Source organism: Hippocampus zosterae, chromosome 20, assembly GCF_025434085.1.
Source record: "Hippocampus zosterae strain Florida chromosome 20, ASM2543408v3, whole genome shotgun sequence".
NCBI classification, from domain to species: domain Eukaryota; kingdom Metazoa; phylum Chordata; class Actinopteri; order Syngnathiformes; family Syngnathidae; genus Hippocampus; species Hippocampus zosterae.
The window spans coordinates 6,195,846-6,221,306 of NC_067470.1; the positions used below are offsets into that span (position 1 = coordinate 6,195,846).

The following is a 25,461-nucleotide window of genomic DNA, read 5'->3' on the forward strand; positions in this document are numbered from 1 at the left end:
ATTTCAGTGAATGCTGGTGTGTCGGAATAGGTGGTGTTGGGAAAGGACACCAGGTCCCTAAAACGATTACGTCAGTATGTCACATAAGCAAGTGATTTTTATGATGGCGCTTTTTGTTTTGGGGGGAGTAAAGGGGTGGTGGGGACTGCTGAAGAGGGTGTAAAAGGACACATTTAATGAATTAGGGATGGCTATTATGATGAGTACAGTGTGCATTTGTGGTATGTGTCTGACTGTGGACTTACAAAATGGATAACTTGCTTGTTGACTGGTCATTTGTGATGTGTAGGGTTTAGGTTTTTTTTTTTTTTTTTTTTTTTGCTTGTATGTTATGAGTCTACCAGATTTTTTTTCTTTTAAAGGTGTTATGCAATCAAGCCAAAAATTGTGCAATGTTACATTATATTATTACTGCATTCATGATGGAGTTTGAAATTTGTCAATAACTCTTTTGGGGGTGTATGATAAACCATTAAAATGCATCGTCCCACAATATTCTTATGTTTCGTACTTAACAATGCAAATGTTTAGACACGTGCATTTCATCTGTTCGGAGAGCTCCCAAAGTACTTGACTCGATTCATGTTTGGTTGCAACACCACCGGTAAGTCTCTGGAGGCCATTACGATGTAAAATATTCAATGTGCCCTTTAGCGTGGAGTGCATTTAAAGTGGAATCGCTAAGGTTGAACAGAGTTCGATCTCAGAATTAGAAGGGGAAAAAAATTCTCATTCGAAATCATGTAAATAGGAAGCATTTGTTTGCATAAATCTTTTATTAACTGGACGGGCAATTTTAAAGGAACACGCATTCTTAAAATTTCAAATGCATGGGTAAAAATATGTTACTCTGTCAATATTTTAAAAAATGCTATGGTGACAAAAGGATAATAGATGATTGTGGTACACATTTCAATTTTCAACTCTCAAAATTGCGAAACAAACCTGATGGTGGCTAGGCCAAAAAAAACAGTCCATGAATCTGTTTCAGCAACAGTGCAACACTTTCGCTGCTTTTGCTTAACAAGGTAAGATTAGGTTTTCCTTCTCAGAGTAAACGATCAGATAGTTGTATTTGTGACTGAGCAATCGCAAGCGGCCCTCCTGGGTGCCAGACATCTTTCCATTATCTCAAATCCCGATAAGGTGGCACCACGGCTCCTTAAGACTTCCCGCCCCTGAAACGTGAAGCCTCTCCGAGCGGCAAATCAATTCAAAAGTCATGAGGAGGTAAATGATGGATTCCCATAATTGCAGGCAGAAACATCGAGGCTTCCAGCCGACTCACTTTATACGACAAGCTAAAAACCTCATCTGAGTTGTTTGTGCAGCAGTTGCGCCATGGGAAAGCGCAAAAAGCCCTGCAGGGGTCACCGCTTGTTTAAACATGAGGTGCTTTGCTCTCTGAGCCTGAGCCTCTCTCGCCGCTCCGGTTCCCTCGTTCGAGGCAATCTCAGTACGGATGCCATTCTCTCAAGACTCCTCCACAGATCCCCGCCGCCCTGCTGCGTGAGCTCACGTGCGTCGCCTGCAAATTACAATCAGGACATGTCTCTGCATGGGTCGCCGCTCTTGTGACTCGCCACTCGCTTCCGCTCTCTAATTGCCAGCAAACACGTGTGTCATTTCCCAAAGCAAAGGCATAATGGTTTGAAAGTCAAGTGATGCAACAGTGTGCTTCCTGTGTCAATTCTGCTGAAAGTCAAAAGGAGAAAGTCAGGGGAGACTTTAAAATAATACAGACTTGGACCGAGTTCAGAACTTGCACTCTCCCACGATATCCGGGGCCAATTTTTTTTCTCTTGTTCTAGACAAATCGCAAAATGACAAGTTCGTATAATGCAGTAATATATATCACGAAAGCCTCTGCTTTTCCTACACCTACCCCCCCCAACCCCATATATATATATATCATGTCCTCTTTGAAACGCAGCGGTGCCTTCCCGTATGTGCTCCTCGTCATCTTTTCAGATGTTTCCTAGCACGCCTCAAATCAAACATCTGTCTGCACGACCAAGTTCAAGAAGCTAATTTGAGCACTCAAGCAGACGTGGTATGTGAAATATTGGTCATCATCCTCCTGGATTTACTCCATCATATTCATCTTGTGGTCATTAAAAGGGAGCCGTTTTGATCGTCCACGTTTGTCCGACAAGTCACCTCTCGTCTTGCTCCTCTCTCTCAGCCTGCAGTCGCAGGCACGCAAGTTCAAAGATCAGAAGAGAGAAATTAGGTGAAAAGTTTAGCGGTAGACAGATTGCTGAGGGTGAAGTGCTTCTTAAGAGTCCTACTTTTGGGCGGGGGGGGGGGGAGCAAAACTAATTCTAAATACAGTATGGTATAAACATTTGCAGTGCATCTGTGCTTGTGTGCAATATACTGCATGTGTTATCCGTCAAGTACAATTAGTGATGACATCTGCTTAAAAATGTGTGTAGCAAGCAGTTGAATGTAGAATGACAAATCCAACAGTGATGCTAGTCAATAAGTAAATCTGTTCTAAAGTATTACAAATGGAAATGTATGTTTTTATTTCTCCTATCTCAACGTTTTCGGGACGGTGACAGATTTGATCGTAGCAAGGCTGTCTTTGGGGGGAAAATATTCAGTATGGGTCTGAGCAAAGGTCCTTTTCAAAATTTGCCACTTTGGAAACCAACATGTCGATGTCCGATATTCAGACCAATCTGGCGTAAAGTATTCCTAAACTTTGAACATTGTGCACTTACACATTGCTGCAATCGGTCATAAAAACATACGTAAAATGCCGATAAGTACCTGATAAAGTGGGTGAGGTTGCACCAATACTGAGGGTCTATGTGAGCCATATCGCGCTTGAAGTCTTCGCCACAGACCTCCACTTCCCACTCCAAGCGTGACTCGTTGCAGGCTCTCCCCGGCCTGGCAGAAGTGGGTTCGATGTGGAAACTCTCAGTCGCTGGCAAGTAAGATGTGGGGAGAAAATAATGAATACGCTACACACATTTGGTTGAATCCAACTTTGATTGAATGAGTGGATACCCGCTTACCTGAAAAGCCACCCACCATCCAGGCATTGACTGCAAATAAAACAAACCAAAAAATTCAGTGTTGGCTTCTGGTGAAAAGACATGGTGAATTTAATTGGAAATAAGCCATAAACAGCTTATTTCTTTTTTTTTCTGACATGCACATCTGTCTCCCTAACCTTTAGCCCTCCATGTTTTCATCCCCCTCTGCCATTTGCATCATTCTGATCATGTTGCATGCAACTAGCGTTGTTGTGTCAATGGCCATGTTAACTTTGCAAAGATCACAAAACACACACACACACACACACACACACACACACACACACACACGGGGGCGACGTGCTGCCCCATAATGTTGGCATAAAATGTTTTATTTCGCTGAGGAATCATTTTGTTTAAGACTTAGTGCACATTATTACAATGTCATAATTTTTAAAACACACACACACACACATCAACTAACTTGAAAAACATGTGCATGACTTCTTGTCTACGCATGACAGCCGACTAAATTCCCACGAGAACAGTCTCGTGCGTTACACATGGAGGTGTTTCTCTGAAACATGCCAAGCGTTCCTCCTTGCTGGATTCAGACAGCGATTGAGTCACGCTCATTCCGTTCCCTTTCGTTGCATCACACCCAAGCGCAATTGTGAAACGGCTGGCTGGAGAGATTAGAGCAAAGGCAACCCTTTCCGCAGTCCAATGTATAAGGAAAATCAAACCAGGTAGCCCCCAGGACCACATGAGTAGCCCCCACTAAACATAGGTTACCAGTGATGGGACATGGTGCTTTTTTTTTTTTTTTTTAGAGAATGTTGTAGAAGCGATCATTTGAAAATGTAAACACTGGCAGAGATTTACAGATGGAGGACAAAGTCTTGCATATTGGCATTTATTTGTCCCCTAAATATTGACGGAAATCATGAACGTGATTGGTGTCTTTGCATGAATGAATATAATTATTATCATAATTACAATAGAATGTCATTCAAGGTTTTCTCTTGCCTTTCATTTCCGTGAACAAAAATCCTCTTGACGGCGAGTCCAACAATAGCATCCGTCCTCACTCAGTATAAATACATCTTGCTCCCACGCCAGCGATCCGTCTAAACAAATATCCCATCTGCAGCCGTTGATAAGAAAACTGCTTGGAATAGCGCAAAGCTTCTAAAGACAAATGCCGTGCCAAAATATGCCACAGCATTATGTATTTGCGGGATTACATTCTGGTCCCACTGCTGCTGAAATGTTTGAAGAAGTGACGAAGAAGAGATTTTTTTTTTTCATAGAACCAATGTTGTTAAATAGTTTTACAAAGTGGTGGGGGTCACTCTTTTTTTAGAATTTTTTTTATAGTTATTGGGTATGAGGCCAGAAACCACTTTTAAGTTATTACAATTTCCTTTTGTCATTTTTTTCATGTTGGACGGCATTTGTGATTCTAAATCGACAGTACCTGTGCTTCATGAGCCGTATGAGCAGCAGCAAAGTGCGTGCAAAGAATTTAGTTTCACCCAGTGGATCGTGCCCGGCAGAGTGCCAAAAGAGAGAATTTCACTAAGCGGCAGTAAATTCTTATACAACGAAATTGAAACGTGTACTTGGTGTATGAAATCCAAATAAGACACACTTAGCGTTCATTTGGAATCACATTTAGGGTCACTTAAGGTGTGTGAGAGGATGCAGGTGGAGGCCAAACTTTGACTACCCGATGCAATGTTTACATCACGCTTTTGAATAGTATATTCACCGACTCACATATGAAAGCGCATTCATAAATTCATCTGTGAAAGTGATGACTCCCGAAAAGGAAGAGGGCAATCCAGCCAGCAGCCTCTTTGTCGTTTACGCGGCTTATCGGCTTCAGCGTCGAGCCTCCTTAACGGCCAGTTCACATCCAGTCCCCCCCTGGAGAGAGCCGTTATTAAAACAATCTTTGAAAATAAAAGTCAAGCTGGCCTTTCAAAAACAACATCAGCAACTGTGCTCGTTTCACTCGGGGATGAATGATGGATGGGCTTTTGGCACCGTTGCCATCCATCCAACGTTTGTTTGCCTCGAGAGAGAGAAATGAGGAGAGGAAATGGAAGATGAATGAATGCGTCGATTGATTCCGGAGGTCATTGAAGCCCGGCCAAAGAGGTGCTTCTTGGTGGTCAATCTAATTGTCTTCATCATTAGGTGCAAGTGACTTGCATCGCCGTGGGGAGGTACTGCACGTATTTACTCGGAGGGGGGGGTCTTCAGCATCCCAAACAGGATATGAAGTTGTGCGAGTGCGTGTCTATGCCCGAGAGCGACTTGCCTCCCGCCTTTCTAATCTCATCGCTTAATTGGGATAGGAAAGGCCTGATGCTCACTCAACTTCCTGAACAACCAAAGTCACGCACGTTTCAGCAAATATTCAGAGCACAAGAGATTGTTGCTTTTGTTGCCGGTGTTTGTTTTACAAGCAGAGACAATAATTACGCGAGCGGAGTGTAAACACAACCTAATGAGAATAAGAGTTATCAAGAAGGTGGCTTTGCAAGATTTCCGAACAATTATGGCCTTTGCATGCGAGGGATCGACTGCATACCGCATACAATTTAGTGTGACGCAAAGTAAAAATTTCCACGTTCCGCATTTTTGAAACGTGCGTCTCGTTGATAAAAAATCCCGGCAAATCGGTTTCCGAATTGCCGTGCGGGTGATGCGTCGGACAAGTGAGGAAATGTGTGTAGTCAGCTTTTGTTTGAGTGATTCGAATTGGAACTTCCAGCAGTTGTCGTCAATGTACCGTAATCGAATTTTTCGTTTAGGGACGTTAAAACGGGCATTCGGGGCTGAGCGCCAGGGCTTAATGCGCCATCAGATCTGAAGGCCTTTAATCCACTACATGTTGCATCATATTTTATCTTGGCGTTTATTCAGTGGCTTCTTTGGCACTCTCTATTTGATTGCTTGTAACTCTGCACTGATACAAAATGTGAATGTGACGTGAATATTTACAGTCTTGATGTGTGACTCTGACACACGTTTTGTTTGTACATGCTGCAGTTATTCCAAGTATTATATAAAAGTGTGACATCGAGCACCGGTCGCCTCGACTGGCCCTGATCAGGGACTCTGGGTGAGCCAGAATCCGTCCCACCAACCATGCGTGTATTTGGACATGTGATGGGAGGAAGAAAATCCATGCGCACACGAGAAGAACACGCAAACCTCGCCCAGGAAGGCCACAAAAGATCAACCTCAAAGACAGACTTTGAAGCAACGAGGCAGACATGCGAACCGCTCGGTAACACACACGCTGCCGGGAAGAATGTCTTCCTTCCTGATTTGCGATTCCTTCTTTTGAGTCTGGGGGGGGGGGGGGGGGGTGGACTCACAGACGCTCAAACAAAGCCTAGGGGTCATCTGCTTGAGGTAAGCGAGGCGGATCGCCGGTGGCGGCTGGCGTTTCAACCAATTCCCTGAAGTGCGGCAGATGTCAGGAAAGGCAGGTTGAGAGTTGAATGGATTTCAAAACATGAGCTCTGCGAAATCAACTGGTAGCCTTCAGGAGATGTTCTTCTCGTTTGAATCGCAACAGCGTGTCGTTTGCCGACTGTGATTTGAATCGTTGTCCAAATATTGTGTGGAGTTGGCCTCTAAGGTTTATGATGCCACAAAACAGAGGAACAAAGGAACGCGACCTCCAGCGGTTAACGAGCGCCACCGGTATAAACAATCCGCAGAGGTCTTAAGTTAACGCCATTCAGACTCTCGTCAGAATCCTCATACACCTCCACACAACTCAAATGTGGCATTTCGAAAACATTTCAGACCAAAAATAGACCAAAGCATCTTACTTCTGTTGCCTCATTGATGAAGCAAAAAAAAACAAACCCCAAAGCTGGAACAGAACACTCTCAGCTTACAAAAGTCCAACATTTGTTGTTTGGCATGACATCATGACAGACATCAACGTGCCCGATTCCACTAAACACGCCGAACAGTAGTAACGTTGTCATGCGTTTCAAAAGAACAGATGTTCAAAAAGAAGTAGGACATTAAACCTCAATTGTCTTTCGGCTGCGGATCAACTGACATCAAGCATTTTTCCCCCCTTGGTACTCATTCAAAGACGCAACGGCACTTCATGGTTGTGAGAGACGCCGTCCTCCCCCCACATTGTCTGTCTGTGAGGACAAAAAGTCAAGCTGACACAGCCTGGCAGCAACTGCAGAGCCAAAACGCGGAAGCGCTCTCGCTTTGGTCAAAAATGGCCAACATGCCAATAAGAACCACCAATCATCGAGTCACTCAAATTCGACTTTGCGCACTTACTGACAAATACTGACCCATCCAACCATGACGTTTGGAACCCCCCTCCCCATCTGATTTTTGATGATCTTCTGAGAGAAAGGTAGAGCTCATTGTTCTCTGCCACTTGCTTCTCCTCTGCCACGAGCGGGCTTAAAAAGGCAAATCAAGTCGAGCGTTTTATTTGCGGTAATATGATCGATGTGCTGCCCGCTGGTCCAAACATGGAACTGGGTTTGCTGTCTCATACTTCAATTTACGAGCGGCGGCATTTGGGGAGGAAACCTCATCGTTCAGAGAAGGAAATGGGGCAAGATGATGTCACGGGCAAGGCGATTGCCATAGCTCGCATTCGCAGTCAAATTTCGCCGCTTGCTGTCAGCCACGCCGGTGATCGATGAGAGCGGCTGTTGCGAGTCGCCGCATCCGCCATGAGCCGGCTCGATAAGTGGAACCGAACCACGTGCGGCTTGTAGCTGCTGAATTTTCCTCGACGGGTGAATATTTATCAGCCGGTTTTGTCTCTTGCCCTAAATCGGCCACAGTAGGCTACAGTTCAACGCTCTCCAAAATGGCCGGAGAGATCGAGAAACAAAACAAAGCGCAAAGATTTAGCCGCCTGCACATTGTAGAATACAACGGGCCAAAATTCAGCACGTCAAAAAAAACAAAACAAAAAGCCCGCAAGGTTTCTTTCTCATGTCAGCGAGGCTTTTTTCCCGGAGAATGAAGGACAAGACGCTTCTTGGCACTCAGTAGGACTCCTTCCTCTCCTTCCATAGTCCAGACGGAGGACTTACAGTACACAGATGCAAAGCGCAGGCCTCGCTGTGAAAGTAACAGATCACAGGGACTCGGTGACTTGTTTCTCTGAAACAAACCGCTCTCACACCGCTTTCCCTCTCCCAACAGGGACGCTTGATGGGAAAATCTTGTCTAGACCTGGGGCCACGATGGGGAAATCCCTGCGGCACGGACGGTATTTCTTGCCATTTGATGCAACCATATCAATCTGTCCTGCGTGTTTTTTGCATTGTACCAGAAGCAAAGGGGGGGGGGGGGGATGTCAATGCGAGCACGATGTCTGAGCACTGCCGTAAAGGCCGCAGCTGTCACGTGGCTGTCATCCACCGAGGGGGAGGTCCCAAGTGAAAGCCAAACACAGACCACATCCTCAAGTCTGCTACGAGTTTTTCAAATGGCAAAAAAAGTCGGACTCAACTCGGTGTGAGCTCGTCCTCCCGCGTTGTGTCACAATCTGACGGAAATGACAAAGGCAAAATGCTTGAAATTGGAATTCGGCAACTCGTGTCAAGTGCGGACGCCGTGTAATGTCGGGCAGCGTCGGGTAATGTGACGCCGAGGCTGACTCTTCAGGACGCAATCGGCTCCTGATAGCCAGGCCGCGTTGGTGAGCGACTCCCCTCGGCCCCCCCCCCCTCTTTATCACCATCAACCACTTTTGTGGTCCCGGGAGCACCGATGAAAGCGCATCCTTTCGCGGCCTGATGACTTTTCATTTCACTTTTCAATTTCAGGACAGTCCAGCGTTCCCTGATGAGTCAACGGACACGAAATGGCGGAAATGTCCAGTCTAAGTGAAGGGAGGATAGGTTCCCCACAAAAAAATAACTCAATAAAATGCTTAACCAGATAAAATTGCTAAATGCCAAACCACAAATTTGCAGGGTTCATTGTGCTTCAGATCAAATCAGCCCTCAGATCAAATCAGCCCTCAACTGTAAACCATCACAGTTGTTCAAATTCTAATCCCAAAATTGTTGCTAACAATATCAATTGATTAATCAAGAATGCTGTCACATGTGGAATAGGCTCAAGGCATCACAAACCAATTTGGGCCCTATTTTGGCCGCAACCAACACTTTCCGTCGGTTTGCTCTGAACTACTTCAAGAAAAAGATGATACGCGCAAAGCGCGTGTACAAAATAAACATGCCATTGCCCAAAAAACAAATTCATACGCCAGTCTGCGATGTTTCTGTTGAATAAGTGCAACAATTAACTCATTCAGTACCAGCCAATTCTGGACCAAGTCTGAAAAGACGTTTAAAAACGTCTTTGGGAGTTAAAATACGGAGAACACTCTGCTTAGGTGAAGCGTTTTAAAGTACACGTGCGCAATCCAATGGGTTCCAATTGAACGTTGCGCTCAAAACAATCGTACATTTCCGCGCGGAGCTGCGCTACATCATACTGAGAGATCTTTCAAGTATTTCGGTTAACTTATCTACTCATATGAAAGATGCAAAAATGTATATACTGCTTTCAGCATGACACTGTGTCAGACAATTAAATATTCTTCTACATTCTGGCGGAAGGTGCGGGTGAAACGAATGCAGTGCGGTGTGTTCATTTTTGTGAGTGGGATAAATATGGCATCAAATCATTTTAAATGATACGTTCTAGTTTGTATTTTCTCGTTTTGAATGCGGGGGTGAAAAACAAGTGCACTCACCCAAAATGCCAACAACAAAAAGTTTCAGCACTGCAAACTCATTTGTATCCATCCCGCTGTGTGGATCCAGTTGGACTCGGAATGAAAGCTCGGCTTCAGCTGGGTAAAAATGTACATTTGAAGCGGACCATTATTATCCCTCACACGCAAAAGCAAGTTCCGTCATGCCGCCAGCTGACTCGAGACAACCGAAAAAGGATTCGAATGGCAATCCGAGAAAGCGCCCCCCTCCCCACCCACACATACACAACCAAAAAGACAAAATTCCTGTGCGTGATCCCCGTGATGATAATCGAGACTTGTCTGTGGCGAGGAGTCAGAGCTCAGCACCAGTCCCGCATCCCGGTGAGGGGGGAGGTGGAAGAGGAGGAGCGGTGCAATTGAATTGAACTCCCCTGCCATCACGACGAACCTTTTAGGCGCGTCTCAATCAGTGCAATTCGTTCTTTTTTTTCCAGATAAATACAACACCGATCGTCCATTATTGGATGTTATTAATGGCATTGTTCCGTTCCGCGCTTTATTGACTATTTTTCCTGCCAATTAAATGTGGAACTACTGTGCCTGTCCCCCCCGCCCCCCCCCAAAAAAAGAAAATCTAACGTGACAACACTGACCTCTTGTGGACATTTCATCTCAGCAAACCCTGACAAGTCACACCACTGGGATGCACTTCTCGTAAAACGTTCTCCAATACGAGTTCAACTTTTAGCCCACAAATGCACAATTAACCCAAATATAATTTAAGTCACCTATTGTGCCGTACTATCAATATTTCCACTTTCTCGGGCGCATTTACTAAACTTGTGTCACGTTCCAGTTAGTAGTTTTGCTTCACTGGTGACACGGAATTGTCAAATGTTGTTTATACTGTACACGATACTGTATCTGGCCAGGGCTGTCAGAACCACTCGTGCTGGCCGATGTCATTTATATGAGCAATGGGACTGTTTATTTTACGAGTCAGATTCCAAATTCATCTCAGGAGGCCAAATACCAGACCCACAGTCTTCATCCTCTGGCTCCTCTGGCCAGGGCAACATTTCTTAATACAGTACCATATTCGACGAGCACTAGACTATGTTTTTCTCGTGTCATGAGATGAATATTACTGCTCCAGATGATGTAAATGGAACCGTTTTGTGCTGTATAATTGTAACATAACGGGAGTAGTATTAACATGTGAGAGCCCAGCTACCAGATGCACGGCCTATCTCAAGTAAAACTCCTTTCACTGTGCAGTAAACCCACAGTTTTGTGTAATTTCTTATCAATCCACTAGATGGCAATGTTGAGCCAGGGCACGCATTAATAATGATGTGAGTTCATGATGCGACGTTTGCATTCCGGCAGTGGCCGGGCAAAATAATTTGATTTACTTTCCAACCCCCTTAAAGCCAAATTAACTGTACAAATATATACTTTTTTATCTTCTCTCTTATGTTGTTGTCGTCTCCCGTTTTTTGACTGTTATTTGGTTAATTACCTGAATCAATTCACACCCATTTAGAGAGCGCAGGGGGTCACCAACGCAGTGCCCCCCCCCAAGGAACATGAGGAGCCTGTTCTAAAACGAGCTCCCCAATGAAGTGATCATTTGAAAATGTTAATATTTGCGAAGATGTGTAGGAATGAAGTGGTGCATATTGATTCATAAAATCCCCACCCCCTCCCCTTTATTTCAGAACGCTGCAAGTTAAACGAGGGAATGTATTTCATGTGCAGAGCCGTAACTGAGATTTTGTTTGTTCGTACTTTTTAAAGGAGTTCATCGTTATTACTCAAGTACTTGGACTTTCACTTGAGCACAGTCTACGTACTTTCGCTATCTGTGCTGTGGTTTATTGCAGGGGGGGGAAGTTCCATGCGTGCTCTTGACCAGCAGGTCGCGTTTGGATTTCTTGCCCGTTGACTGCGGTAGACGGCTGCTCGACTCCGGTCGTTCACGCTACGGGTGTAAATTCCACACGTCGTGTTTTAAGATGCGCGTGTCTAGTCAACCTGGATCGCCGAACCGGTTCAAATAGAATGCCAACAACAAGTGACGCAGTACACTCCGAGCTGACAGTTCGAGGAGAGACGGCGACGCCTCCGGACGGCGATGCACACGTAGCGCGGAGTTCGACTGCACGGTGAGTCCGAATCGATTGGAATATGTATTTATATTTGTTTCGGAGAGCTTTATGCTACGCTTGTTTCGTTGTGTGTAGATTTCGCCCTTCTTTTCCTTCCTCGCGTTGCGGCTGTTGGGCTGGAGTAGCCGAGTAGTTACTGGCGCTGAACCTCGTTTATGAACTCCGTGTTTAAATGTTCAACTTGTCCATGATGCTCCTGCATCTGCTGTAACTGGTCAAAACACTTCTTTCACTCACCGTGAAGTTATTCCAAGTCGTTCGGCATTCTGGTTATTGACTCTCTTCGGGTTTTTTTTTCTTTTTTGTTAATGTCCAGCGAGAGACGCTACATTTGTCCATACTTTAATATTTTAGTGGTTTGGTGCAATCTCATAAATGCAAGCAAACATCGACAGTCGAGCGATTCATTTAGTAAAAAGTCGATTTTAAACCTCTTCAAAGCATGTGCATCACATCATGATTGTGGATTTGGATTTTTCTTTCTTTTTTTTTTATTTTGGGGCAAACACACGTGCCGTCCTTTCCTCAGAAGTGGATATTTTGCATGTCTGTTCATAGAAGCTTCGTACGTGTGCGCGCGATTGAATTCTCAAATGATATTTTTGAGGCACTTTCCGATGCACATTCAGATCTGCAACAGAACTATCACCATGGATACACAAAGCCACTGGCTGCGCAACTTCCACTTCTTTGCACTTCAAGCCATTTACAGGCTGAAGGATTTGCTGTCTCTTCTCAAAGCGTGACAGAGTGGAGGTGTGGGTCGTTATCAAACAAATCTGATTTTGCCCAGGAATCACTTTCACGTCTCTCATCATTGCAAGGTATTAAAAATGTGCTGGGAAGAGACATTTAGGGTATAAATCGTTTACAGTTGGAACATCTCAATTACGTGTTTGTCCGTGTCGAGTACACACCCACACTTAGTTCGGTCGGGATCCTTGTGGTTATGTAAGTGTTAGTTGCCTGAAAAGGCCATCCACCCACCCACCCACCAGTAGTGCGGCCCTTAAACCGGAGCCGACATAGCTCACACGCAATGTTGCAGATTAACGAGCCTGTCAAAGAAAACAATTTGTCATCAACCTGAAAGCCATAAAAGCAAACGGTGACATAATTCGTACAGTTGTGATAACGTGCACGTTACGATACGCAAATACTGGGAACAGCATGTTGTGAGTCGTGGTTGGTGTCAACAAAAGACGAATAACTTTGTAAAAGCAGAATGTATTGTGTTTGAGTGTTCCTAATACGGGCGGCCCGGTAGTCCAGTGGTTAGCACGTCGGCTTCACAGTGCAGAGGTACCGGGTTCGATTCCAGCTCCGGCCTCCCTGTGTGGAGTTTGCATGTTCTCCCCGGGCCTGCGTGGGTTTTCTCCGGGTTCTCCGGTTTCCTCCCACATTCCAAAAATATGCATGGCAGGCTGATTGAACACTCTAAATTGTCACTAGGTGTGAGTGTGAGCGTGGATGGTTGTTCGTCTCTGTGTGCCCTGCGATTGGCTGGCAACCGATTCAGGGTGTCCCCCGCCTACTGCCCGGAGACGGCTGGGATGGGCTCCAGCACCCCCCGCGACCCTAGTGAGGATCAAGCGGTTAGGAAGACGAATGAATGAATGAATGTTCCTAATACTGTGGCAGGTTGGTGTGTGTGCAAAACCACGACGGAAAAAATAATAAACACAGAAAGCCTACAGTGGATGCCCTGAGCTTTGCTGGTTTGTCTCTTTCAAGTCTGTACTTGGCAAGCTTATTACTGTAGCAGTTACTAATGACAGACTGAATAGTTTATGGACCCCCCCAGGGAAATTGGTGTGTTTTAGGGTGGAAAATATAACAGAAAATGTCCAGAGATGGACATCTCCACAGCGCTCCTCTGAATGTTCCTCAGGCTTGCTGGTCGAACGCGATGATGGCGAAGAAGCGTTGAGAGTTCAGTGTCGAGCGTGTGTGAAGTGTTTTGATTTCTTCTCATGGCCTGCGGGAGTGTCAGGACCAAAAGATGTCCGCATGAAAGGTGTGTTGAGCTCAACACGTTCCTCCCCTCTTTGTAACCGTCTCTCCTGTCGGGTCATGCAAGTCTTCTTTTGTGAGCCAGACATTATGCGCTGAAGAGCAGCTGTGTCAGACGCGTGACCTTGGGCACTTTGCTTTTGTCGGAGCGATTTATGACGTGCCGCTCATTTGACGCCTTGGCACAAAGTTCAACGGCAAACGGATGACGGTCGGACTTCCTCTCTCACTTCTAAAATCATGCCGCATAACTGTTGCCCTAACGTGCGGGGTCACGTTTGCGCGAATGCCTCGTTCGTCTTTGTCGTGTCGTCGTGCTCGCCGAGAGTTGTTACAGTGGTGTGGGATCGGCATACGCGCACTTGAGCAGCAATCTTAAGTGGGTGTTTTGAAGCTCCGTTATCCGCGCGTAAAAGAAAGGGTGGCGCGATTACATAACGGCCGCTTATCAGTCAAACTGATTACATGAGCAAGCTGATCTACGACGGAGATCTAAAAGAATGGAGCGGGTCATTTCTTGGAAGAAAGACATTGCACCACACATCGACGCACTTCATTCGATAAACCTGCAAAGTGTAATAGGAGGCAAGACAAAAGTTTGACATCCCAACATGACAACATCATAATACTTTGATTGACGCTGTCAGGGAGCTATTTTGCTTTACCCCCCTCTGCAAACAAGGAAAAACAGTTTAAATAACGTGACGTCATTTCTGGTTGAAACCTGTCATCGGCTTCAACAATGAACAGGAACCCGATGCAATAAAACAAAAGCCAAAGATGGAAGAAATCCAGCACTTGATGTTTGTACTTCTTGGCACCGTGGTGCTTGTAGTTCAAAGAAGACGATAACATTTGCATGAGAAAAGCCTGCGCTCCCCAGAATGGGCGGCTGTGGATCTGCTGTTGCTCCACATTTGGGCCGATGCATCACCGAGTTTAGCTTGACTGTGCATCAGGTCACGTTGTGCGCTTTTCAACCTGAGCCCAATGCAAACTTCATTTCCTCTCGGTCTGGAATTTCTCCATTACGAGACTAATAAAGGTTTTCTTTCTTAATCTTAATCATTAATAATGGAACCATTCTGTCATATTCATTCGTGCTTCATTTGGCTTTATTTTCGGGTAAGATAAGATAAGATATCCTTTATTCGTCCCACCCTGGGGAAATTTACATTTAAGCCTAACCTATTAGACTAAAACATTTACAGAGAATAAATCCGACAGTGTACTGTCAAACAGATCCATTTCTTGCTTTTCTATGTTCAAAAAAATATGTGGGAAGACAATCCTTGAAAAAAACATGTGCATACTTAGTCATAATTGCAGTATTGGGAGGGGGCGGGTTGGTTATTTTTCAAAATTGCTCATCCTTACCACTCAGCATGAGATACATTTCTACTGCACTGCACTGCACGTCGGCCTCGCAGTGCAGGGGTGCAGGGTTCGATTCAGGCCGCGGAGTTTACATGCTCTCCCCGTGCCTGCGTGGCTTTTCTCCGGGTATTCCGGATTCCTTCCACATTCCAATAACATGCATGCATGGTAGGGTAATGGAACACTTGAATTGTCCCGAGGTGTGAGCGTGAATGGTTGTGTGCCTTGCGATTGTCTGGCAACCAGTCGGGGGTGTACCCCGCTTACTGGCCGGAGACGGCTGGGGATGGACTCCAGCACGCCCGCGACCCTCGTGAGGAGAAGCGGATTAGAAAATGAATGGATAGATGCAAAACCGCAGCCCAAAAAAGATGACGCAGACTAATTCCTCTCTGACGTTGTCCCTCAAAATTAGGTCTTATTGTCTTTTCTAATGACTGATTATTTTGATCTGACTTTGCAGACAGTGGGACGGGTATGAAACTGCACGTCTTCCGCCTCCTCACCGCCGTGCCATCATCACACATGAGAGAAAGCCCAAAGGTGAAAGACGCATCTGACATTCAGCATTAAGCTTTAATGCGGTCTGCTCCCCGACTGTTTTTTTGCGGTTGCGCCTAACTGGGCAGGTTGATATCTCGCAAGTCTGACTGACTTGGTGCTCCACGGTGAATGATTTTGTGTGTCTTTTACCTTTTTGGGAGTGGCGTGCTCACAATCCATCTTTTCCCATTGGCTTTTTTCAAAGTCTAAGCAGTCGCCCTGAATGCATTGCAGCACTCACACTTGGAGCAGACGGATCAAGACGAGAGGTGGATGTCGATCGTGGGTCCAGATACGCCACCTGTATTGTTTTAACAGTCTCCACCAACCTGGACCTGGATAAATCGGAGATCAGCCTCAAGAGGAAGCAAGAATCCTGCGTATATAGGTAAGCGCTGAGCATAGAAAGCGCGACCTAATTTCACGACAGCATTTCAGATCTGTTCATGCGTGCACACTCGAGTAGTTGAAGCATGGCAAGGATGCCGCACACACACACACACACACACACACACACACACACACACACACACACACACACATACTGCAATATGCTGAGCCAGGCACAGACGTCGTGAGAGAAATGTTGACATGAAAACATCCGTACTTGACTTTAACAAACAGCACGAGATTCATCCTGGCAATATAAATGTTTGGATGACCACTAAGCAGCTCAATAAAGTGGGATATCGTAGAAAAGTTCAATGTAAATGTCAAAGTTTCCTATCCAAATTGAAACGCGTTTCAGTAGTTCAATTCCAGAACTGAAATTCATGATTAAATATACTTGATAAGCGCATGGGGAAAATACTTTTTAGTAGGGCGATTCCTGCCTCATTACTTTTACATGAAAAATACTTGTGATTGTTGCATGATATTTCGAGTTATTGAGATGGACAACTTGGGGCTTTCAGTGGCTTTAACCACCCAAATGATTGAAAAAAAATACAATAAAATCAATCATTCATGATTTCAATCTGTGCGTAGTGAAGCTGTGTTTGACTTTTTCAGTTTTACATGAATAATTCATTACCAGAATTCAAATGCCAACCTGAAATTTGGGAGTGTTTTTGCATTGCTACTTTATTGCAACCTTGGCAAAATACCGTCTTGATTCATCAATCCCTGAACAATATCAACGAAAACTATCCAACTAAAATAACAACCCGCACCGCCCTCAATGAGAAAGTCCCTCGATTATCGCCTCATGGACGTGGACATATCTGTCGTCGCCTGTCGTCAGATTTTGAATTTCCATTTCTGTTGAAGACACACCCTTTCACCTGAACTCTAACGATGTTCAGTTCACCCAAAACGCACCCTTCCAGGATACACCGTCGGCGTCTGGAAGCGTGCGTCGAAGAGAGAGCCTGTGTGGTTCTGTGTGATCTTTACCGGCATGTCGCAGACGCGCATTCCTTCAAAGTGCTGCCAGAATTGGAGACAGGTGTGACTCGAGTGTGTGAAAACTGTTTAGTGACGGCGGAAAGGAATGCCGGCTGTCGTGTTGCTCGGCATTGCGGCGCTAAATGTTCAACATCTAATCCATCCCAAACTTTCAGCGTTTTCAATCACCCGTCGAACGATTTTGCAAGATTTGCCTCCCCGAGTGCACGGATTGCGCCGTAGATCGGGTTTATTGCAATTGCTCATTTCTTGAATGAGACTCCTGTTGAGCGTTTCGGAAGCCAATCAAACCTTTGCTTTCTCTTTCAGTTCAAGTGAGCCACAGAGGTGTAGAACGGTGGGCATCGACTCTCAGGTGAAGATCGGTTATCATGGTCGATGAAATGAAATTTGTCATTTTGCCTGTGAAAGAGAATAGGATAAACACTGCACAATTTATTCCCAGTATAGTCTTTCCAGTGACGCTCAGTACATCAAATTAGGGCCTTTTAAAAGAACTTCAATACATTGTAATTACCAAATGTTTTTAATTTCAGAGCATGACCTAACGAATGTAGTGTCATTGTATCCTCTTTAAATCATCACAGATTGAATAAGAAAGGGCAGGGTGCGTTACGTACTTCTAAATAACCAGTTTGTCCAGGCCTGAATATTTTTAGTTTAATCCACCTTGGGAACAGAAACTGCACACTTGCAACCGCGCTATAGTCGCTAAAAGAAAAACAATTGCGGCTGGTTATTGTCGCCTGTCTGACGCATTTGTCACAGAGGTCTTCTGTGTCGAACAGAGGACGCAGATTTCTGTGGGTTACGTTTCAATTTCATGTGTGGAATTGGGCCGGAGGTCTCGACAAAAAAAAATCGTATTAATTAATTGCCTGCCCGTTTAATTCCATCTGACCTTTCTTGTTGACCTTTACATCGGAACCTGATGTCAACTGCTTATCCAGGCTCATCACCAAATGTATCAATAACCATGCATTTTTGGAAATAGTGTGTTGTTTCCGTAACAGAAACATACATAATTTTTTTGGGAGAGAACAACCTTTGGTTACCAATGAGTAGTTTGTGTTTTCACAGGTGAAGAAACCAACTTCGCGACCTGACACTTCCAGAGAAGTAACAAGCCAGTCTCCGCTACCGCAAAAGATAACATTTCTGGCTGAGAAGGACGAAGACATTATCACGGTTGTGTGCAGCAGTCGTAAGTTCAGAAGTAGTCTTCAATGTGGATCGCAACCAAGAACAACTGCCTGCGGATCATCTGAATTGGAGCAAACGATTAAGGGCCGGGCCGATCTTGAGAAACCAACTGATGTGGAGGAGCTGTCTAACCCCGGTGAAGTCATGTTGTCTTCTGGTATGGTGACAGTTCTCGCTCCTACTTGGAGCGGCCGACTGCGGCGCTCCAAAAGGTTCGAGGCAACGGGCAGTTTGGAAACTTTGGCAAGTCTTCCAGATGCGGCAAACCCGAAAGCAAGTCGTCCGCAAGATGACTCTCAGTGGTCTCAAAGTGGTGCGACGAGGGCGTTTAACGTCACGCAGACCCAGCCAAGAATTCCGTTTCTGAGTACCAGGCAGAACACAACAGGCTGGTCCACTAAAAGTGTTCTCCAAAATTTGGACTATGAATTACAGAGTAACGTTGCTCGAACAATCTCGTTGGATGGGAGCTCTAAAGAGAGAGAAATCAAGAAAGCGCAGGCAAGTACGAGCTGGGACCTCTATGGGCAAAAGAGGACTCCACAAGACGGTCATCTGGTGCGCCGCTCATCTTTGAGCTCAAAACCAACAACAAGCGGTCTCCTTCTGTCACTACGACGAATAAACAGTCAAAGCATGAACTCCAATAACCCGACTCCGTCTGAGGTCAAGCCACTGTCCTTGAAGACTGGCCAAGATGCTCAACCGTTCTCAACACACGTGCCCCAAAGCTTGCACAACACACTTGAGAGGGAAAAGTTTAAGCCACTCCCCTCGTCTTTGTCCGCTTCTTCCAGGGCGTCCGAGACGGAAGCATTTAGTTCCTCCTCATTGAATAATCACAGAGGCACATCGAAAGCAAGCTTGTTTTCCTCTTTGACCGTCAACAAAGTATCAACTGACACACCCGAACAACCACAACCGATGACTCGGGAACAGCCAAGTCTTTCATGGTCCGGACAGACATTTGTCAGTCGAAGAGCGTCGGACAACGATCGGAATTGGATCGGTTCGGGCAGAGGTTCGAATCTCTTTTTTGATAGGGATGCATCTCCACATCAACGTATACAACGCGACTCCGGTGTGCTCTCAGAGAGCGGCGCACCTTCCAGAAACACACCTGGGTCATCTACTTCCCGGTGGCAAGAAAATAGCCAGAAGGGCAGTCCAATTTCAATTCTCTCCGACACACCCAACATCATAAGCAAGCCACACACACCCTTAATTCCTTTACCGAACAATAACTGTGACACAGCAGCTCCAAGTCTGACGAATAACAAAAGTCTTCAGCTCCAATGTCAAAGTTCCAATTGTAGCAATGATAGCACCAATGCTGTGATGAAGCCACAAAAGGGAGGGCCCGCTCGAGTCAAAGAGAAGTACTCTGATGATTCATTTGACAAAGTAAGACTTGCCAAACAATTGCATGAATCCAGTTCAAAAAAAGTAGAACTGCGCAAGTCTCAACATTTGCCTGACAGGCACTCGACTCTCAGTCAACCAAGAGATTCCATGAGGCATGATGCAAGTAATGGCTCATTTCAAGCTCACGTGACTGCATTTGCGCCCTCTTTGTTCAATCCAAATCGATCTGCGCCTCCTAAGATCGACGACAGAACAAATAACGCTCACCAAAGCAAGCCGATGAACCCGTGTTTATTTCTTGAGAGCACCGACACTCTCAAGATTCAGGTTGTTCCTCTTAAGAATGTATCTGGTTTCTCACAGAAAGAAAATGCCGGTCCTCCGCTTCATTCCAAACCAGATTCTTTTCCGACCGGCTCCACATCCCAAACATCAAAAGTCCCCAATACAGCCCCCATCACCGCCACGCCTCTTGGCTTTAGAAGGAGCTATGCCGCCACTACAAAGCCTTTGCAACCAAAAGATGTCTCCCACCATGTTCCGATGGTAAATGACTCTTCGGAAACAAACCGTAGCCCTGCATCTGTGACTCCTTCCCCAGCCGCAACAATGACTCCCACCCAGATGACTTGTACCAGTATTCCTGCCGTAACATCACATCCGCAAACACCTCCTGCCACCGCAATCAGTCCGAACCGAAAAGTGGGAGGAATATTAACTAACCAATCCGAAAAAGACCACAAAAAATCCGCCCAAGGATACGGAAAGAGAGTGAAGCATGTCATGTGGGAGGATTCAGAGAACTCTGAACCTACAAAGAGTCCCGATCCATCTGTCCTGACGAGTCCACTATCTCGCTCGATGTCTCAGCGACTTAGCAGAGCCCCATCCATCTTCTCTTTTCTAAGATTAAGCAGTCCAAACCCAAAAACCACTCCCCTTTGCAGCGCGTCACGCAAGACCTCGAGCTTGCAGGTGGGGGAAGGAGAGAAGTATCGATCTTTGTCTTCTGACTCTGCGGATCAGACCTTGAGAGAGGGAGGAGAATCGCAACAAAACCCCACCGATGCAATGAGTTTTGTCCAAGAGAGAAGAGACGCAATTCCATCCCCACTGCGGAGGTCTCGGTCATTGCAGGCCGATGAATTCCTGTATTATTCAACCGCGCCCTCGCCCGACTTTGCAAATGGATACAAGATACGCTACAGCCCGCCACCGTACTCCTCTCTCATCTCCAGCCGTAGTGAAACTAAGAAGGCAACTCCGAGGACGTCACTTTTCCAAAATGTTAACTCCACCTCAAATTATACCTCAAATCATCCCTTACTTTCTCATCCGGTTGCAGATGCAATCTCATCTAACTCAAAAACGTCACTCGTAAATTCCCCCAAACCTCTCCTGTCTTCTCCTCTGCAGACCAAAATGTTATCACAGATTCAAGTTGTTCCTCTTAAGAACGTTTCTGGTTTCCCACAGAAAGAAAATGCCGGTCCTCCGCTTCATTCCAAACCAGATTCTTTTCCCACCGGCTCCACATGCCAAACATCAAAAGTCCCCAATACACCGCCCATCAGCACCCCAATCTTTGCAGGTGAACATGTCTTGCACGGTGTTTCGCAAACAGGTGAAATAAACAATAACAGCTACAAGCGTATCTGTCGTAATCAGAAAAATGGTGGCATATTACTTATCGAGAGCAGAGTTGATGAAATCCCCCAAACTTTGCAGAGTTCCAAAATGGACAAAACCGCTTCGCCTCCAGAGAACAGAAAGCCTGAGTCATTGCCATTTTTTACAAAGATGCTCTCTTCTGTGGCGGCAAAGCCAAGCGAAGAGACGCACAGAACTCCGAGTCATTCAAATCAAAGCTCAAGCGGCAGCAGCTCAACAGAGAGTCGGTCTGTGGGTGACGAAGTCAGCAGCAAAAAAATGAAGGAGAGTGTGATGGGTAAATTCAAACTTTTCTCAGTGGAGAGCAACAACGAGCAAAGCCCAAAGAGGCGTCGTTTTGTTATGAAGAAAAGTGTCAGCACGCCAAACTCTGAAAGCGAGAAGGCCAACAAAACTTCGAATAAAATGGACCAGGTTCTCAACAAACTAAGGCAAACATTCGGCACCAAACGCCCCGATGACGAACTATTGCCGTGGAAATGGAGGCAAGCGTCTGAAACTGCGTCTGTGGGCGGGCTGAGCGATACCGGCAATACCAACGATGCCACGGTTGAGGGCAACAGAACCGCTGGCCGTGAAGAACAAGCGGCCGAGCCGAAGGGCCGTGGAAGGGCAAAACAAGGTGAAGAATTGGCACAGACCAGTTCCTCCCTCATACCAGCCTTATCTATGACAGGCAACGAGTCCTTCATTTGGCCAGACCAGCCCAAACCCAAAGACCAAGACAAAGAAAGCTTTTGTCCAACAACACCATCTGACCAGAATGATGCTAAGACTAGAGCAACAAACCCGTTTCTTCTCAGTGCGGATCCTGGTTGCAGTAGAAGCCCGAAGCTCAGCGATGGTCACTGTACTAAGTTAAGGAAATCGACGTCCAATTCCAAGAGTCCATTCTCCCCCTTCTCCTCTCTTTCCCCACACTCGCCATTTTCCTCAACCGATGTGGCAGACGACAGTGTCTTCTACAGCCCAAAGATGCAGCGGCGAAGGGAGACTTCACCGCCATGTGAGCCGGGGGAAGGAATCGGTCTGGTGAGTTCACGGAGAAGCCGGGCCTCGGCGGGTCTGCCGAGTACAGGTCCGGTACAGGGCGAGGCATCGTGCTATGCTGATTTAAAGTATGGCATTGAGCCAGGGAGGTCGGTTTCTGTGAGCTCTGTACTCTCCAGTCGGCCTTCGGGGCCCGGGCGAATTTCCACCGGCCCCAGATTCATGAGCGTGGACGACCTCTCGGAATCCGTCCCGATTCATGGAAGAGGTGATGAGGATTTCAAGGAGTGGTTAGAGAAGAATTGCGATCACAGATCAATTGGTCGGATGCGGTCCTACTTCCACGGTGAGGCCGATCAAATGAGATCAAGATCTCTTCCTCGATCGCTGACTCGCCGTCTGGCCCAGCGGGGCTCAAGTGTTTCTGTTTGTCCACCTGCAGACACCACGGCATCAATGTCGCCCCATCGCTGGAGCCCCAACATGAACACTTGTCACTTTGACTGGGACACAGTGAGCCCCCCAACTCCTCCTCCAACACCCCCTTTGTCACCACAGACCAGACGCATGTCCAAACCCTCCAGCCTTTCCTCGCCTAATTTTCCCAGCTCCGATGCAGAACCATTGGAAAGCCAATCCCCCAGGGGGCATTTGCCCTCTCGGGGTTACGTCTCCAGTCTAAGCACATTTGAAGAGTCCTCGGACAGCAGCTCAGACACGACGACAGATGATGAATATTATTTAGAAAAAAGTGACGACGAAGAAAAGGAGACTGAATTGTGAAAAAAAAAGTCACAATTCAATTGCTACTTTCTCTTCGATATTCATGATCCAGGACTTGATATTGTAAAATAATAATAATAAGAAGAAGAAGGGCGAGACAGCAACAGGAACGTGCAAAAGAAAGATCCGAATGTGGCCGGACAGTCAAGGCAAGTGACTTGAAGTGGCTCATCTTCATTGTCTGCCTAAATACAAGTGTGTTGTCATGACGACACTTAGTGGGTAAGCATGCTACAGGCCTCTATTTACAGTGAAACCTGTATTTGCGGTGGCTACGTTCCAGACCCAGCCCCCCTTGGTGATACGAAGTGACCACAACAGAAAGTTTGATGTTCTTCTTCTTCTTCTACTACATCTATTACTACTGCATCTCATTGGTGCCCGGCATGTTGTGGCACAATCTGGTACTTAGACAGATGGCTCGCAACTCTAAATTTAGACTTGCCCACCGTCCACTGTACATAAACAAACAAAAATGGTCACTTCAAAAATCTTCAAATTTTAGCAAGGGCAGAATCAATGAAGCGCTACTTTGTGGGGCTACACCGTAAAGTGATGTATGTGCGGACAATTACGCGTTGCAAATTTCTGCTAAATAATGGATGCTTAGCACTCGTTTTGGACAGTTGCATGGCTTCAGTGCGGGATTTACAGCTGTGGCCTTTTTGATGTTTGATATAAAGAATTCATTTTATTCCACTGAGATTCGTGGTTGTCCGTCCGATTCTTGAGAACGGAATTTAGTTTGAGCTATTCATATTTTGTGTGTTTATAGCAGTACTCCGGATCTAAACAATGGTATCTCTCCATGTTGAACTATTTTTATTATTATATATTTTTTTAAAGTCACGTTGTGAATGGTGGTAGAGCCACAACACTGTATTATGCTTTTATGCTCCTGTTGCTTGAATGCATCAGGGTCATCTAGACCCATACTGTTTCTTCTGCTGCTAAGCAATAACTCCACTAGTGAAGGAGGATTATGGTAATTAAAAATAATAATAATTTTAAAATCGTGTTCTTGAATTTGATGTTCATGTTTTAAATTATGTTTATTTTTGTAACATTTTTTTTAGTTGGTAAAGGGATCATACTGCCGTTTGTAATTTTAGCATTTGTTGTCAAAGTGCTGTATACGGTGCCCGATATTGTTTGTCCAGACTAAATATTTGCACATTGACAATTCAACATCCAAATATATGCATTTTATAAATCAATGCAATGTTTCCAACAAGCTCTTTCTTGGAATGGAATATGTCATTTTGTCAAATACTGTCTTCAGCGTGTCATCATTACAGGACAACAGTCATTCCATCAGGAGGTCTGTTTTGCAGTAAAAACACAACTTGCTAGGGTGATAGATGGCACCATTCACTTTCTGTCTCATGGTTTTTGGACCAAATAGTTGTTGCCCTAGAGACAACAGACCTGACATCATGCAGGCGTGGCTGCTTCATTGGGCACGCCGTTTATTTGGAAGAACCTTATTACATGATGTCATCGTTTGCAAAGCACAGCTTTGGTCACAAAGCGGGACTTTAACGTTGGCTTCGCGCAGAGTGGTTAATGCCTGCAACTGGTTCTTGAAGTGTTGGAAATTTAATGTGTGCACTTTAGTACTGGACCAAAATGGTAATATTTCGTAAGTCAAATTCAGATTCTATCATTTTCCATTTTCCATGACCAAAACAAGCAGGCCACTCTGGGGGCGATAAAGATCTTCTCTACACAAGTGACACATGCAAACGTCAACAGTATTGGCTTTCACACAACAATAAACTTTCATGGGGAGGGAGGTGCCGCAATTAATATTCTGTACGTTTGATCTTCCCTAGCAGTCAGGCATGGGAAAGATTGATTTTGCCTGAAAACATTCTGTTTGTCCTTTCTTCGGAAAAAGCCAGTAATTTTCTGGTTGCTCTAATTTTACATTTCACGAGCAAAAATTAATTTGTGAGCAGTTATTCAATATCCTTGGTAGCCAGTTTAAGGTCCATGCATTAGAGGGATTCTCCCACCTGCGGCCCCTTCTCAAGGTTTCTCATTTTTCCCCAGATGTTTTTTTGTTGTTGTTTTTCCTCTTGGGGTTTAAGGTCAGGGGGTGTTGTGAATTCATGTGAAGATGCCCTTTGAGACTGTGATTAAGGGCTCTAGAAATAAATGAAACTTGACTTCACCTCACCAATAAGGCAATTCA

At 45.4% G+C, this 25,461-nt stretch overlaps 2 protein-coding genes across 4 annotated transcripts in view; one reads left to right on the forward strand and one right to left on the reverse strand.

The window, feature by feature from the left end:
- LOC127593046 (receptor activity-modifying protein 3-like) overlaps positions 1–25,461 on the reverse strand; it is a 44,517-nt gene that overhangs the window by 3,008 nt on the left and 16,048 nt on the right. Inside the window, exons 2-4 of one of the 2 annotated variants that reach the window (XM_052054238.1) lie at positions 9,778–10,005; positions 3,030–3,059; positions 2,779–2,938 (exon numbers count right to left, since the gene is read on the reverse strand). In XM_052054238.1, the coding sequence (XP_051910198.1) occupies positions 2,779–2,938; positions 3,030–3,059; positions 9,778–9,829 (242 nt within the window). In that variant the 5' untranslated portion in view covers positions 9,830–10,005. Of the gene's footprint in view, positions 1–2,778; positions 2,939–3,029; positions 3,060–9,777; positions 10,175–25,461 lie in introns of those variants that run through there. The other variant, XM_052054237.1, reaches the window with a different exon arrangement.
- zmp:0000000991 (mucin-17) lies at positions 11,580–24,498 on the forward strand. 2 transcript variants are annotated; one of them, XM_052054207.1, is made up of 5 exons: positions 11,580–11,909; positions 15,766–15,845; positions 16,080–16,233; positions 17,562–17,607; positions 18,333–24,498. In XM_052054207.1, exons 1-5 carry the CDS (start codon positions 11,806–11,808, stop codon positions 23,262–23,264), a joined length of 5,316 nt encoding a protein of 1,771 aa, XP_051910167.1. In that variant the 5' UTR covers positions 11,580–11,805; the 3' UTR covers positions 23,265–24,498. The 2 variants fall into 2 exon arrangements, with proteins under 2 accessions (XP_051910167.1, XP_051910168.1); XM_052054208.1 differs by lacking the exon at positions 11,580–11,909 and adding an exon at positions 13,999–14,136.